This window comes from Phoca vitulina, unplaced genomic scaffold (assembly GCF_004348235.1).
Source record: "Phoca vitulina isolate PV1807 unplaced genomic scaffold, GSC_HSeal_1.0 scaffold38, whole genome shotgun sequence".
Classification (NCBI taxonomy): Eukaryota; Metazoa; Chordata; class Mammalia; order Carnivora; family Phocidae; genus Phoca; species Phoca vitulina.
In genome coordinates, this window is record NW_022589741.1 from 4,995,600 (window position 1) to 5,012,096 (window position 16,497).

General features: G+C 41.6%; 1 protein-coding gene and 1 non-coding gene across 7 annotated transcripts in view; one reads left to right on the top strand and one right to left on the bottom strand.

Moving 5' to 3' along the window:
* The window catches only part of ALKBH8 (alkB homolog 8, tRNA methyltransferase), a 57,149-nt gene extending 40,719 nt beyond the window's left edge, over positions 1-16,430 (bottom strand). Inside the window, exons 1-4 of one of the 6 annotated variants that reach the window (XM_032427831.1) lie at positions 10,656-12,175; positions 7,203-7,328; positions 5,334-5,469; positions 1,388-1,625 (exon numbers count right to left, since the gene is read on the bottom strand). In XM_032427831.1, the coding sequence (XP_032283722.1) occupies positions 1,388-1,625; positions 5,334-5,462 (367 nt within the window). In that variant the 5' untranslated portion in view covers positions 5,463-5,469; positions 7,203-7,328; positions 10,656-12,175. Of the gene's footprint in view, positions 1-1,387; positions 1,626-5,333; positions 5,470-7,202; positions 8,121-9,985; positions 12,176-16,419 lie in introns of those variants that run through there. The other 5 variants (XM_032427832.1, XM_032427827.1, XM_032427828.1 and 2 more) reach the window with 5 other exon arrangements.
* On the top strand, positions 14,081-14,212 carry LOC116647071. The gene has a single exon (XR_004302280.1). It is a non-coding gene; the product is annotated as a small nucleolar RNA SNORA61 (small nucleolar RNA).
* Positions 16,431-16,497: the final 67 nt, after the last annotated feature.

Consider the following 16,497-nt stretch of genomic DNA (forward strand, 5'->3'; position numbering starts at 1 on the left):
TTTACTACATGTCAGGCATTATATTACTTATTCAAATTATGTAAGGAAAGCTTCGAGGAAAATTCCTTAAAGACAGGCAATTTATAGTACAAGTAATTCATACTTAGTTTTCTAAAAATAGTTTTTTAAAAAAAGAATTAAAAACACCCCTTGTATTTCTTACTCAGTGGCTCTCTGGTAGCAGTTATCGAAACCAATATCAAAACATTTGTGACACAGTTTTGTTCTCTATTTGTTTCTATTGGGATTTATTTCCTAACAACAGCCTTGGAAATACATCTGGATCTAATGTAGGATTTCAAATAAAGAACACCCCAGAACTCACTTTGTGCAATTTCTTACAGAGCGTTCAACATACTGACTAGGGGAAAACCCAAGGACAATACTTTCTGATTAAAACTTACTCCCAAACCACTCAGTTTTCAAAAGCTGATCATAAACACATACAGAGATAACATAGTTTTTTAAATCTAAAGCTTATGTCAGATTTTAAATTAAATACACATACTGAGAATTATAACTCCTAAAATATATCTTTAAAAAGTCTTTAAAAGTTTCCTCTGAGTCTTATTTTACAGAAACATAAATTCGGTCAGATTACCCTCACCTACCCATCCCCGGGGTATCTGAACAAAACAGTGAGCTGCCTAAGTAGGTGGCAAATGAATATAATGGGAGACCAGATGTCTACATCCAAGTTCATCTCAGTACGTCTTATTTCCATGGGACAGTGGTGAAAAGATGTAATCATCTCTGTAGCAGTTCTGTTTATGGGTCTATAAGGCTTTTATTTAAATTAATTTCCTTAAATAAAATTTAATTAAAAAACCAGTTCCTCAATCCCACAATCACATTGCACAGTGCAGCTATGAACGTACAGACGCCATCATCACAGGGAGTTCTGCCGGACACGGCCACCGTAAAGCTTTAGGAACCCCCGGGGGCTAACGGTGTCCCTCCGTACGGCAAGACTGGCACACAATCATTCGGATCACAATTGATTCCTAAGCGACTAATTGAAAGCTTCTGGGTAGACTCTATAAAATTGGTAATCTGAATCCCCAACATTAAACTTTGAAAAGCACAATTAGGTAGCAGGATTCTAAAATAAGTAACACAGATAATAAATATACCGTTAGGGCGGTAGGCCCAGCTCCAATCCACATCCCTTCAACGACTGGCCGCACGCCCAGCGAAAACTGGGTGCGTAAGGAGTGTTTGTCAGACAGAAAGGGGCTGCTTAACTGAGGTCCTGTTTGGTTTCACAGTAACTCAAAAAACAAGAAAAGAAAAGAAAAGAAAGGAAAGGAAAAGAAAGAAAAGAAAGGAAACAAAACTCACACAAAACCAACGACTTTTTTTTAAAAGACACCTGTATAACTAATACCTTTTTCCACAAAATTCAAGTACAGAATGATCTTTTGTCCTAAATCATCCACTATTTCTTTTCCATTGAGGGTGACATAGGCTTTCTCAGCTTCTTCTGCAGTTTTGTATCTTACAAATGCGTAGGGCTTATTAGGTGGCATTAGGAGAGCATCCACCAGGCCACACTTCTCTAACACTGGGAGCAGCTGGTTCCTACTCACATTGTTACCCAATCCACCATTGGCGACAACCAGGCTCTTTAGAAAAACAAAAAAAGAAAAAAACCATGAGCAATTAGTATCAATCCATTTATTTTAAAATAAGATTTTAAAATAATATTTATTAAAATAAGATTATTATTTATTTTTTTTAAGATTTTTATTTATTTGACAAAGAGAGACACAGTGAGAGAGGGAACACAAGCAGGGGGAGTGGGAGAGGGAGAAGCAGGCTTCCCGCGGAGCAGGGAGCCCGATGCGGGGCTCGATCCCAGGACCCTGGGATCATGACCTGAGCCGAAGGCAGACACTTAACGACTGAGCCACCCAGGCGCCCCTAAAATAAGATTATTTTTAAATAAGATTTCCCTTCAAAGGTGTAATTAAGACGAGAAAAAAGGTTTCCTTACGGTGGTTAATTGGGTTTCTAATTTCATACACAGTATATAAATTAATTTATTAAATATCGTGGATTAAAAAGCATACCTATGATATAAATAATATTGATTTTTAAATAGACTTTGCAGTAAAATATTCCTTTCTTAATGGCTATACATACAAATTAAAATGTCACATTTATTACTGCGTACAAGTTTAGCACAATGAAAGAGAAATAAGAGAGAGACAAGGAATAGGGGTTACATAATACTTTCTGCCAGTCAATACCTACTTTTACCTACTTAATCCTCATTAACATAACCTTCACAACAAGCCTACAAAGTGGGTAATACTAGGCCCACTTCACAGAGTAGACACTGAATAGCAGAAAAGTTACGGTAGTGATGGGGGAGTTGGGTTTCAAACCTATTTCTGTCAGTTTTCAGAATCCACACTTGACATAACCATGATACAATGTTACTACAGTTTCTACTGAACACAAAACAGGAAAATTTTCCTCTGTGTCTGAGTAATTCAGTCATTTTGCAATTAAAACTTTCTCCTTAGTTAAATTTCATGCTTACTTCCGGTTATCTGCAGTCCTGCACTAAACTTTATTCAAGGGGTTTGTCAGGAGGCGGGGGGGAGAGAAGTTTCCTATTTTTATTCTGATGCTTATGGCCTAGCACCTCTTATAAAACATTCTGCACAGTGTTAATATTTTTAATTTATAATCTATGACTTCTAAAAGCTTTGTAGCATAAGAGAAGTAAACCACTGATGGCTTACTCTTACCAGTTTTACCATTTATACCAGGTATTGACAAACTTTTTCTGAAAAGGGCCAGACAGTAAATATTTTAGGCTTCTCAGGCAAGTCTCTGTCACATACTTTATTTTCATTTTTAACAACCCTTTGAAAATGTAAAACTCATTCTTAGCTTACAAGCCAGATTTGACCTAGGGACAGTACTCCGCCGACCCCTGATTTATATACAAAGCTGGAGATTAGAATATAATGTATTAGTTTCATATACACCAAATGGGAATATCTAGAAACTTGTTTTAAAAGAATGTAATAGATTATTATAAAACTGGATGAGAAAAGTAAAGCTCTGTGCTGTCACAGAAGACCCCACACTTCATATGTTTGCAAATACACACATTCACATGATGAACAAATATGATAATACAATGATATAAAACATGCTATAAAATTTAGTCTAAGATGGCTTGCCTTGGACCTCATTCAACAGGGTTTATAAATTAAAGTAGTAAAATAATTTGGCTGTATGCAGCCATAGTTACAAAAATATTTCTACATTCCCAAATCTAAGGAATTGCAAAGGTGATATAAATGTCAAGGGTCCACTACCCCATCTAGAGAATGAGGAGCGTGGTGAGGTGTGACCTGAGGAATACTAGTGGTCCTCAAGGACGCTAAGTGATCTGTGGGCAATTCTAAAGGCAAACCACACAAAAACAAGTGCAGAGGGGAGGAAAGGGAGGAATTTATTTTCAGTTGCATGTGAGTCACACAATAGAATTAAAAGCAATAACTGTCTTATCTATAATTGTTCGAGCAATCTTCCCAGTAATATGAAGTAGAGAATTCAGAATTTTTTTTAACTTATCTTCAGTCCTGACAATTTGCGGCCACCGCTCTAGAGAAATCTCACAACGGCTATAAATTTGCACAAAGGCACGTATACCTATAACACATCACGAAAAGAACATTTGTTCTCTCCTGGATAGATAATATGCAATTAGGTTCTTCTAGAATTTTATTCCTTTCTTGTAAAAATATTGTGGAGAAAAAAAATAATCAAGCCCAAATAAGAAGACAATTTGGAAGCCATGAAGGTGAGGTTAAAGCTTCTAGAAATCTAAAAAAACAGATCCATTAGAAACAGCTTCAGAGGCAGAAAAATTATAACCCATTTCTTTCCTTACGTTTGTCTTCACGACCCTAGAAGGAAAAGAAAGCAAGTTATACTTGGGAAGAGAGGAACAGAGACTATGTCAGTTTAGTCTTCTGAACGCCGCACAGCCTCGGCGGCTCTTGGCAGAAACAGCAGAGCGTGTGCATCCGTAGTACTTCTAATCTAGTACGTATTCTATCCTCTTTATAGGAGTTTGGTTTAATTCTCTGAAGTCGTTAATACTGTGTTGAATCTAAGTATGAGCCTATCACCTGCTAAATTTAAATCTCCCTCAACAGGGGCACCCGGGTGGCTCAGCTGGCTGAGCGTCCGACTCTTGATTCCGGCTCAGGTCACGATCTGGGGTCGTGAGATCGAGCCCCGCATCGGGCTCCGTGCTGAGCATGGAGTTTGCTTAAGATTCTCCCTCTCCCTCTCCCTCTTCCCCACCCCGCTCTCTTTCTCTCTAAAATAAACAAATCTTTAAATAAATAAATAAATCTCCCTTAACAGATCACTCATTTCTAAAACTATCACACAGCACAGAAGACAGTGTAACATGATGTAAGGGAAGAGTACTGGTCTGAAACCCAAGTTTTAATCCTAGCTTCACCTTCTCAAGGGCATGTGCTCGGCCCTTGGTTAGATGATGGCTGATCTTCCTTCCTACCCCTAAGAACCAGAAAAAATACTTAATGTTCACATGGAATTTTAATGATTAATAAGTACTGTCACATACTTGCTCTAGAATCTAACAATCCAATGGAATAAAAAGGCATGCGATACTACGTCTTTACAAATGAAGAAAGCTGATCTCGAAGGGACTGCTCACGTCCAAATAAGTGGAAAAGCTAAGAGTTAAACTAAGTTCTTCTTAACGCACAGTCCAAGAAGTCTCACAGTCCCTCATAATTAACACATATTATAATATAATATATATAATTGAATTACTGCCATTAGAAAATGAAAAGGCTTTGTAAATAAGGTCTAATAAATTAAAACTGTTTTACAGCACCTGATCAAAATACTTTATAACAAAAATGAAGTTAGGAATAGAGGCGAAAGAGGTTTGGGTTTAGTTTTCTGTCCAGCCACCCTATCAGAGGACATACCACCTGCCAGAGGCTTAGTTCTCTAACCCATCGTGTAAGAATTCCTAAGGAATTAAATAATGAATGGAAATATGCTTTGTAAGTTCTGTACAGTTATACAGTGTTTCTGTTAACATATACCCACCACTCCCTCCAGTTCAACCAACACGGTCAATGGAAATTCAAACTATGTCCCCAAAATAGAAAGTTAGCGGGTCCTGTCATGTGTATACTGAATAGAGACACAACACAAGACTGAACAATCACAGCCTTCTCTGAGCAATTACTAACAAATATGACGACAACACGTTAACATGGCGACACGGCTACATTCAAACGGTGACAGTTTTAGGTTACCCGAGTGGCACAGGATACGGTCTCAATGCCTTCGTGTCTCAGCAAAGTATGCCTGGCTTTCATCTGCTTCCTCAAGAACTTCTTCTCAGTTTTACTGAGTTTGTAACTACTTTGATGGCTGCTGTCCATGACAGTACTGGAAAAAAAAAAAAGGTATAAAATGTCAACTTTAAGAATCCTAGCGGAAGTTATAACAATGCTATTCATATATTCTATAGTTTATAAATATTTCTATGTGATCATTTTTTAAAATGCTTACTTTACTTTTCACCAACCAAGAGAAGTGAAAACAAACCGATGCCTGGACAACAAAGGGATATTTAAGAAGGTAACAAAAAAGCAAGAACATCAAAAAAGCAAGAGCATCTCTAAGGGTCTACAAAATGTTCCAATGCTCTATTCGGTGCACTACATTACCCACAGGTGATATAGCCCCTTACTTGTGAAGTCCTAGGTAAAATGTGCCACAGACGAATTTCACAACATAAGGTTAGGAAAGAAAGAGGAGGAAGAAGAAAGAAAATAAAAAATTCACAGAATATACGGTATGATTCCATTTACATAAAGTTCAAAACCCAAAAGTAAGCCATATGTTGTTTAAAAATACACATATAGCAAAACGCAAAGAAAAGCCAAGAAATAATAAACACATAATCCAGGAGAGAAGTTATTTCTGGCGGGAGGGGAGGAATGTGATATAAAAGGGACATACAAAAGCATCAAAGGTACTTCTTAAGTTATATGGTGATTTCGGTGTTTTTTTATTTTTTAAGCTGTACATATTATATATATTTATAGCCATAATTTTTTAAATACGGATATAAGAACCCCATAGAACTGTGTTTTCCTTCTACTAAAATATGTCAGTCAGCAAGTAGTTACTGAGCACTTTCCCACAAAGGCATTCACACTATCCAAATCAACACCCTACATCATGCTTTATTACAGTGGCCTATTTATTTTAGTCACAGAATTTAACATAATTTGTGATGATTCGTTTGTAGCTTAATCGAGCAGGAATGCTAGACGTAGTAGGTGCTCAATAAAAATGTGTTGAAGGGATAAATGAGTGATAATGGGCAGATACACACATGCCTATTTACGGTCTCAGCACTCTGCAGCCTACAACTACCATACACAGTTCGTGCTTTCAACAAGTTTAGAAATTAGTTGAGGAACACAGACAAACACTAAACAATGAAAGAATAACATATCTTGATATCATTAAGTGTTAGCTGTAGAGTCTTTCAATGTGACATGAATTAGAAAAAAAATAAGATCGCTGTTAACTGGAAAAATCAGGGAGAACTTCAAAACAGAAGTCGACTTGAGCTGAGCACTGAAGGGCAAGGGGAATACGGAGTCATCTGGAAGGGAGGTATCCAGTGAGGCAATAAAGAGCAGGAGCTAAAAACAGAAATGGATGCGTCTGGCAAAGACAGTGAGAGGTAGGCATATTTTTTTTAGAGCAGAGACTGTTGGCTGATCCACCGATCCCACTCTTCACCCACTTGAAAATCTTCAAAGTTAGCAAACAAAATAAATTTAGGAAGTTAAATAAAATCATATTCCAAAACAGCTCATAAACAGCCAAAACTCTAATCACTACTCTTTATGTCTAGAGAGAAACTGCTGACTCGACTGGAAGAGCAGCCAGGAGCTAACTTAACTAACCCACAGGGTGCGTGTGACAGGAACTGAGGCCAGAGCAGCAGGCCGGCTGGCCAGCCTCACAGGGAAGCGAGGGGCAGGAGGATCTGCAGTAACCCGGCCTGGCAAGTAGCAGCACCGGCCGCTCCCGCGCGCAGGGAGGCTGTAAGAGAAAAGGAAACAGAGAAACGGGGGAGGACCAAAGAAAAGTTCTAGTACCTTCCATAGGACTTGGTGACTACTGATACATGAGGGAAAGAGGAAACACAGATCACTTCCTAACAGGACAGAGCCCAAGTGACCAAGACCATCAGTGTCATTCGGAAACTGCAGTCAGAAGAGGGTCTGGAAGAGAGACAGTAACGAGGAAGGGAGGTAATGAGTCGGACTGAGGATGTAACAGGTCTGAGGCTCTGGTGAGATACAGTTGTAATGTCTGGCTGGCAGGTAACAGCAGGAAGTGGCTAAAAGGAAAAATCAGGTTAGAAAGCTTTCCGTGTCCTCATTAGACAGGAAGAGGAGAGTCGAACGGATATCTTTGACACCGCACTGATTATAATTATTTGTTCTAATGTCTGGCCCCTTCCATTGGACTATTTTGACAAGGATTAAATCATAATTTTCACTGCTTCCCCAGAGTCTCCGTGAGTGCTATGAGACAGTACAACACAGTGCTCAGGGGTCCAGGTTCTACATTCAAATCTCAGCTCTACCACTTACTAGCTGTACCATCCTGTGAGTTACTGATTTCTGCGCTTGGGTTCCCTCATGTGTAAAATTGGGCTAATAGAGCCTGCTCTTGGCACACAATTCCAACTAAACCCTGCACTAAAAAACTAGACCAAACTCGACCGTGGCTTCTAGCAGCATAAAGCCACGTCCCTAGGATGTCCCCAACTTCCCCATTACAATGACTGCCTGAGAAAACTAAAAATGCTGCCAGGAAATTTAACATTTGTTCTAGCAACACCTACTGATGGGCCCCTTATCTCCCTTTCCTAGAGCATTTACTAAAAGGGAATCACATTTGTGAATATGTATCTCTTGCAACTCAGAAGTATCTCTCTCAGAGCACCTGGGTGGCTCAGTCGGTTGAGCGTCCGACTCTTGATTTCAGCTCAGGTCATGATCTCAGGGTCGCGGGATCGAGCCCCACATCGGGCTTCACGCTGAGCAGAGTCAGCTTGAGATTCTCCTTCTGCCCCTCACCCCCACTCACACACTCGGATTTTCTCTCTCTAAAATGAATAAATAAATCTTAAAAAAAAAAAAAGAAGTATTTCTCTCAAGGACCTGAGAGTCATTCCTTTGAAATGTAATCATCAGGAAGGACAGGGCCTCTGTTTCCCAGTCTCTGTGGTAGGATAGAATCCTATCTTTAATAACTGCCAGCTAGCAAACACAGCTGGCCTAATTGCATTTGCAATGACCAATCCTTTGTGATTTTTCACTTCTCTAACTCTATGGAGCCCCTGCTCTACCCCGCACCCCATTCTACCTTTAAAACACCCAAATCATTTCTCACAAATTGGAATGGAGCTCAGCTCTTTCCCCTACTGTCAGCAGTGACTAAATAAAATCTGTTTTAACCACATTAATATCTGGCTGTGTTAATTTCTGACACTATCTCATAAATTTGTTAAAAGGATTAAATGTGTCTGTTAATAAATTGTTGGTAACTTCCAGAAGAGCAGGATCGGAATGGTTTAAGAAGACAAGGAAAAGCTGAGGGCCCTCAAAGGAACTATCTTATTGCCATTCAAGATCATCACCTTTGGAATGGCATCTTTGCAGTGTAAAATGGAAAATAAGGGATAAAAACACTAAGAATTCTTATTTTAATATGTCACATGAGCAAAGACTGCAAAGTGGAAGAAATAAGAAAAAGATGCTGAATACATCTTTTTAAAAGCATGAAACTAAGAGCCTAGAACAGCAGATGGAGCCTCATGATCACATTCTGCCATCCTCTTTACCTTCTTCCCTTTCTTTTTTTAATTTTAAAATGTTTTACTTGAGTTCAAACAATTAAGATTAGAAAATACTTTAAAAATTTAATAAAGTTGGAACTCTGAACTCAATCAGAAATATTCTTATTGAGCTAAAAATAAAAACAATGCTATTAATTCAAGTGATAGTGTGTTTTTTTGTTTTTTCCCTTCCTCCCTTTCAAAGACAAATCCAGATAGCTCTGGAGGCTCATTTGTTTCCCATTCCAGTGACTTGGCTATGTGCTGGCCCAGCAGGTCTGAGTCGCCTCAACACAAGGAATAGGCTGATACCAGCTGCCGAGGGCTGGAGGTGCCCTCCTGTGTAAAATTGGGCTCACAAGGCCACTTCCCTGGCCAAGAAATCTTCACTATTGCACAAAGGTTTGGATGCTCCTTGCCATGCTATGGTAGTGTTATGGGATGTTACGGGAGTAAGGTCACTCATTAGTTACTAGATAGACTATTAGCCATACTGAGTCCAGTCTAATCAAAAACAGTCTAAGCACACTCTCCATGAGTTAACAAGAGTTTAGAGATTACACAGACTCTGCTAGTAAGTTTAACCCCAACATATCCTACTGGATATTGCCCTAAGTGCTAACGGTAGTGTGATCCTGCCCTCCTTGAACAACAGAGTGCCCATAATGAATCAACACAGTATAGAAAAATGTTCCTGTGCTTGTAGATAAATTTGAATTTAGTAGCTATTCAAACTGCATTGCCTATTAAAAAAGAAAATTAAAATTTTAAATGATTAAAAAATTGACCCCATCACTTGTCATATCACCCTGTTTTAATTCTTTGAAGAACACCTGCTCTGTATTTTCTTATGTCCTCATTAATTTATTTTCTTTCTCCTCTAACTTACCAGAAAAATAAACTCTATGAAAGTAGAGATTTTGTCTGTATTGTTCACCCTGGAGCACTCAGCACCTAGAACAGGATCCAGCAACGAAAAGCCACCCAATAAACGTTTGCTGAGGAAGCCTGTACTTACTAAACCTAACCAACCTTGCCTTCTTCCCTCCTAAACCACTTCTTCAGAATTCTGAGCTTGGTGGCCGTCCTGGCGTCTTCCCTGATGCCTGGCGGCTGCCTCTCTCGCCGCCATTTTCAGGTTGTATTACAATCACCCGTGTGTGCGCTGCGCCCGCCCCCAAAACTGTCGTCGACTCGACTTGAGGTCAGAGACTTGGGTGCCCGGCACACAGTAGGTACTCAATGAATATCTGTGACCTAAAATCAGCTGAACCCACAGCCGGACACTCCCAGGCGCCAAAGGGCCGCAGGGTTACTCAAACGCGAGCACAGCAAGGTGCAGCGCCGCGACCCAGCGGACCGCCCATGCCGCCTCCTCACCGCCCCGGCTCAGGTCAGACGAGCCCGAGCAGCTCCCGACCGACGCTCCCCAGGGAAACAGAAGAGTGACACAGCACGTGAGCATCCGCCCGAACGCACGCGTGCACCCCGCACACCGACAGGACCCGCCGCCCACGGACCAGCCGGGGTCCCGCTCCGCTCATCCCTGCCCTGGCTCTGGCCTCAGGCCCGCCCGGGGGAGGCCGACAGGAGGACGCGGGGTTGCAGCCACCCTGCCCGCCAGGAGGAAGCGCCACAAATCTCCGCCACGACTCAGGCTGGACTCTCGCTACGCCGGCGCCCTCCCCTTCGCCAGCCTCACCAGTTTGTCCCCGAAAGCTGCGGCGGGTACCCGCACAGCACCTTACCCGGGCGCAGCCATACTGGAGGAACCTGCACTACATTTCCCGTGAGTCTGCGGGCGACGGAGGGCGCTCCCACAACCCCCTTCGCCGCCCTGAGGCTCTCGTCCTCTCGCGCGGTCAGAGGCCGACGACGCGCTCTGCGTCACGGGGAAGGCTTGGTTGCCTTGTTTGCGGGAATAGAAAGGGCTGGGAGGGCGTCTGACTTCCGGTGGCTCCCCGCGTGGTCACTGTCAAGCCCGCTGTGTCCCTCGGTCGCACAGTGATGCCTCCCCCCCTTGGACTTGGGGCAGCTCTCCTCCTGAATCTTCTCAGAGGAATGGAAGTGGGCCCTGGGGTCTGAAAGGTGACCTCGCGCGGGCGCCGGGGACGAGAGGAGAGGGAACATGCATGACCGTGCCGGGGAAGTGGGGGGGACCACACGGCGACAGGACGATGTGTGCAAGGCGGCGGGCAGGGGAGCTGGGCCGCCCCGGGCACAGAGGACTCCCGCTGCTCTGCGTAGGTGTGAGAGGGCCTGGAGGAGACGGTGGCGTGTGGCCGGAGCTGCTGGTGCAAGGCGGCAGGAGAGCGTGAACGTAAGACCACCAGGCCGGTGCAGTGCTTAAGTATAAGCTGACTGTTAAGTGGGACCCAGTAGCAGCAGACCGGAAGACACGGAAGATGACGATGAGCCACTGTTCCCGCCCTCATGTCACGTGTGGGACGTGAGCGTACTGTCCCCGTCTGCCTGCCTGTACTGTGAGCTGTGTGAGGGAGAGCAGGGAGGGAGTCGGAGTGAGGACGACGTCACTTTGCATAGCGCCGATCGATGCAGGGCCCCCACGCGCACCCATCACGGTGGACCTGCAGTCAAAGCTGGGGCTGGCTGGCCGGGGAAGAGGCACTTTTATGCAGAACAGGTTAGGAGGAGGAAAGAACGGGGGGGCAGATAGGCAGCCACTGCAATAGTCCAGGGAAGAGAGGGTGAGGCTGAGGCCGGATTCCAACAGTGAAGAGCCAAGTGCAAGCTGGAGAGGACAGATCAACCGCACAGCGCCGACTATGGAAGAGACGATAAGGGAAAACCTGCTCAGTCTCCCCATTGTGTTCTTACTTCTGCACAACTGGATGTGTTCAAACACACACTCCCCTAGGGCTTTCTGTGATGATGGAAATGTGCTAGTTGCCCAGTACGGTAGCCACTGACCATATGAGGCTTTTGAGCATTTCAAATGGTGAGTACAACTAAGGAACTGAATTTTGAATTTTTAAATTTTTTATTTGGTTTTAACGAATTTAAATTTAAATAGCTGCATGTGGCTAGTGGCTACCAAATTGGACAACAATGTAAAATATCTCCTCTTGGCCAAATTCAGTTATTTCATCTTCTTATCCAAGGTACTGAAGCTTTTAAAACTTTTGAATTTCTTAGCCTCCATGAAACTACCTTAGTTCTTGGGGCGCCTGGGTGGCTCAGTCGTTAAGCGTCTGCCTTCGGCTCAGGTCATGATCCCGGGGTCCTGGGATCGAGCCCCACATCGGGCTCCCTGCTCAGTGGGAAGCCTGCTTCTCCCTCTCCCGCTCCCCCTGCTTGTGTTCCCTCTCTCACTGTCTCTTTCTGTCAAATAAATAAATAAATAAATTTTTTTAAAAAAAGAAACTACCTTAGTTCTCTTAGTTCTCTTTACACATTGTGATCACTTGTTTTTAGAGTTTTTCACTAGCTTGCCTTCATCTTTCCACAATTAAACAGAAGTAATCCTTAAGGTTTTGTTTGATCCTCTTCTCATTCTATAGTCTTTCCCCATCTGCTGCCCCAGAGTTTGAGGGATATGTGAATCATTCCTTAATCTTTTATCTTCACCCCTGACTTCCCTTTAGGAGGCAGTTTGGTTTAGTGAAAACAATATGGGCATTGGGGTATGACCTGCCACAGAAACTGCAGAAGAGCATTCACTTTTGGGGATTGATGTAATAATTAATTACTATAAAGTACCTATTAAATGGTTGTTCGTTCCTTTTCTACCTTTCTGATCTTGCGTTACAGGCACAAATTTCCAACCACCCACTCTCCATCCTTGCCTCCATATCCTTAGAAAAAGGTGGATACATATAAAATTTTGCATGAAATCATTTTATACAGGCCCTTATCTTTTGCTTGGAATTGCATGGATCGTTTCTCCCAGAGAAGATGACTCCCTGAAGTGATTTTCAGCTACATTAAGATTCTGTTTTATTCATTATGTAATTCCAGTGTCTTCTATAGTCTTGTAATAACAGAAATCTAATAAATGTTGAGCTGAAAAGAAACTTAACTTGAAGATAGAATTCATCTTCACCTGTGCCAAAAGCTTTACATGGTGATCTATAATTATTTCTCGAAGGTATTAAATGCTGACCTAATGACCCTTTCCCTAGTAAAATCTATCTCAGCTTCTTGGTAGGTGCAATCCTCTGTATGACAGGTGCGGGGGTTGGCAAGATTTTTCTATAAAGGACCAGAAAATAAATATTTTCAGTTTAGTAGCCACACATGGTCTCTGGTCACATATTCTTTTTTTGTTCTGGTTTTGTTTTGTTTTGTTTTTAAACAACCCTTTGAGAATCTAAAAACCTTCCTCAGCAACCCTGGCTTATGCCAGCAGGATTTGTCTCATGGGCTATAGTTTTCTGACCCCTGGACCCCCTTCCTGGACTCTGTAACCCTGAGCACAGTCTCAAGGTGAAGCTAAGATTGATGCCACGACTGAACACATTTATTATGAATTACTATATAAATAAATTCATTCAGATTAGTCAATACAACATTTTAAGCATGGAAAAGCAGAGGTCTGTCCCACAGTAGAGCTCCAGAAATCAAGGCTAGGAGCAACATATCATTCAGAATTACTTTTAGTTGCCAGTGACAGAAAACTAGACAGACTGCTTTAAAAAAAAATAATTTTCCTCAACTGACAAGCCATCCAGACAAAAGCAACCACTGGTATTGGTTCTACTGTTCAAAAATGTTTCAAGAATCCAGGTGCTTCCTACTCTCCCACTCCACCACCAAGCTTGGTATGTTGACTTTTTATCCTCATTCTTAATGTCTCCTTGTTACAAGGTGGCTGCTGCAGGTGCTCCCAGATTATCTTGTCCCCATACTAGTGTCTCTAGCTGGAAAAAAGGAGCAGGGTCTCTGTCTTTTCACCCAGGAAACGAAGTTCCCAATGGACTCATTCTTGTTTCTTTGATCATACATGGGTTGCATACTATGGGAGGCAGAATAATGGATCCCCAAAGATACCCACACTCTAATCCTTGGAACCTATGAATATGCAGGAATAATGAAGTTTGCAAACCTCAAAATAGAGTATCTAGGGGCCCAGTATAACCATACAATTCCTTAAGAATAGAACATCCAACCCTCTGGTTCCCTTTCCCATCGGATCTGAACGCTGGTCTTGGTGGTTGTTAAAGGAGGAAAAGGAACAATGAAGCTGGCCTTCCAGTGTTTATAATCTGGTATACAGCTTGTGGGCTGTTTTAAACAAGGTTTGAATAAAAAACAAAACAGACAGAACAGAACATCTACTCTGGCCAGAGCAAGAGAGATCGAGCAGAAGAAATAAAGATTGCAAGTGTTAAGGATTCATCATACTGTTGCTGGCTCAGAGAGGTAAGAGTCTGTGTGCAGGGTCTGGAGAGAGGCTTCTAGAAGCTAGAAGCAGCCCCAGCTGATAGCCAGCAAGGAAGTGGGGACCTCAGTCCTACAACCACAAGGAACTGGATTCTGCCCACAATCTGTATAATCTTGGAAGCAGATCCTTCCCACAGTATCAGGGCCCAGCCAGCTGACAGCCATTCTGTCCTTATAAAACTCAGAGCAAAAAAAAAAAAAAAACAAGCGAGCCAACCCAAACTTAGGGCCTACAAAACCGTGAAATAGTAACTCTGTGCTAATTTGTTACAGCAGCAATAGAAAACTATTACACATGCTTACCCCTGACCAATCACTAGCTAAAGGGAGTGGGATTGCCATGGCTGCTTTAGGCTAGTCATGCTTAATTCCATGGGGCTGAGATGAGGCCCATCCTCCCTGTGATCAAGTAACCTTGATAGAATACACTGTACCTGGAGAAAAATAAAATGAGGGTTCTATTAGCAAGAAAAGCAGGAAAACAACTGTTGGGTAGATAAGTAACAGCATATTCCATAAGAGGGTTAAACACTTCATTCAGCTGGATTTATCTCAAGACCTAAAAGAAAGGGATGCTGGAAGGATGGGCACTACCATAAACTAATAAAGCATTGAAAGGTAGAATTTTAATAGCATTACATTTCCACTTCAAGATTCTTCAATCGGAAAATATCAAAGATGTTCCCAACAGTCCCTGAGGCTTATTATATATTTACTATGGTTCCAAATCATGATATCATTTCACTGCAGTTTCAGATTTAATTCCTATACTTAGGGGGTTTCTAATTTCCCTTCCTCCCAATCCAGAACATTTGTTTTTGGCTACCTTCTGGCTTTTTCCTCACCTGTCCCCAGTGGCAAGTGTACTACTTTTGTTTTTTGTTTTTTTTTTCCTACTTACGGTTTAAAAAAAAAAAAAAACTTCATTTCTCAGTCTTTCTACTTATTCTTCTGCTACTTATTTTATCCCTCCTAGGTAAATGACAAGTTTGTATCAAATGACAAGTTGCCCTTCCAAACTTTTGTCTCTGCTGCTTCCTGGATTGCTGTCTTCTTGAAACTACAGCAAGAATGCATTATGTAAAACCATTTGATGTTCACGGTGACATTTCAGGACTGAATGCATTATTCATGCTTTGGTGATAAAAATTCAATGAAAAGTTTGCAGTTTTGTAAGTCATATGGTGAAAGACTTCCCATGCAGTAATTAGAGGCAAAAAGAAAAAAAGAAAGGGGCCAGTCTTCAATGTGTTATATAAAACATAAAACACTGCTTGGAGGATTGTTGGGTTTTTGGTCAGGTGCAAAACATAAGATTTTACCTGTAAAACATTAATGTTCCCCCCCACACACACACAATGGTTTACTTATCTTGAGGCTGAAGACCTGCTACTTCACAGAATAATTACTTATTTGCAACATACTTCTCAGGCAGAAGAAAATAAAGAGCAGATAACTCAGGGTATAGGGAAATCTTTGGTATGACCAGAGGACTGGGATTTGTGATTTATAAAGATTATGGTCAAATGAGGCAACTTCTTAAAAATGCTTCCCTTTACAAGAATTTAAAACATATAATCTTAAAAATCTATAAACAATTCATTTTAAAATGTCAACTTTGATGGCTTCGTACTATCATTAATCTCTCAAAAATGCACCAAAATAAAAAGATACTTGCCAAGAGACGGCAAGCTTCATCATTAACTGCACTGGATATAAATCTGTATTTCATATCATCTTCATGCTCACTTCTAATTTGGGGGGATTTCTTATTAGCTTCATCATTAACTGCACTGGATATAAATCTGTATTTCATATCATCTTCATGCTCACTTCTAATTTGGGGGGATTTCTTATTAGATCTGATTAGATGGTCTTAGCTTTTCCTTTATGGCTAACAAAGACCTCCCTCATGCCAGAAGCATCAATTTTGCCATTTTCTGTTGGTTGGGCAGAAATTATCTTTATTCACCTGTATAAATAGGGAATTTAGGGAATTTGGAATTTTCTAACCCACTTGTCCATTTTGCAAAAATAGTTTTTGGATTATGTAAGCAACTTACCAGGCACCAAAATCCTGCCTCACTTAAGGCAAAAGCGGGAAGGCACGAGAGGCAGCTCCTCGCCCTGAGAGCTCGCAC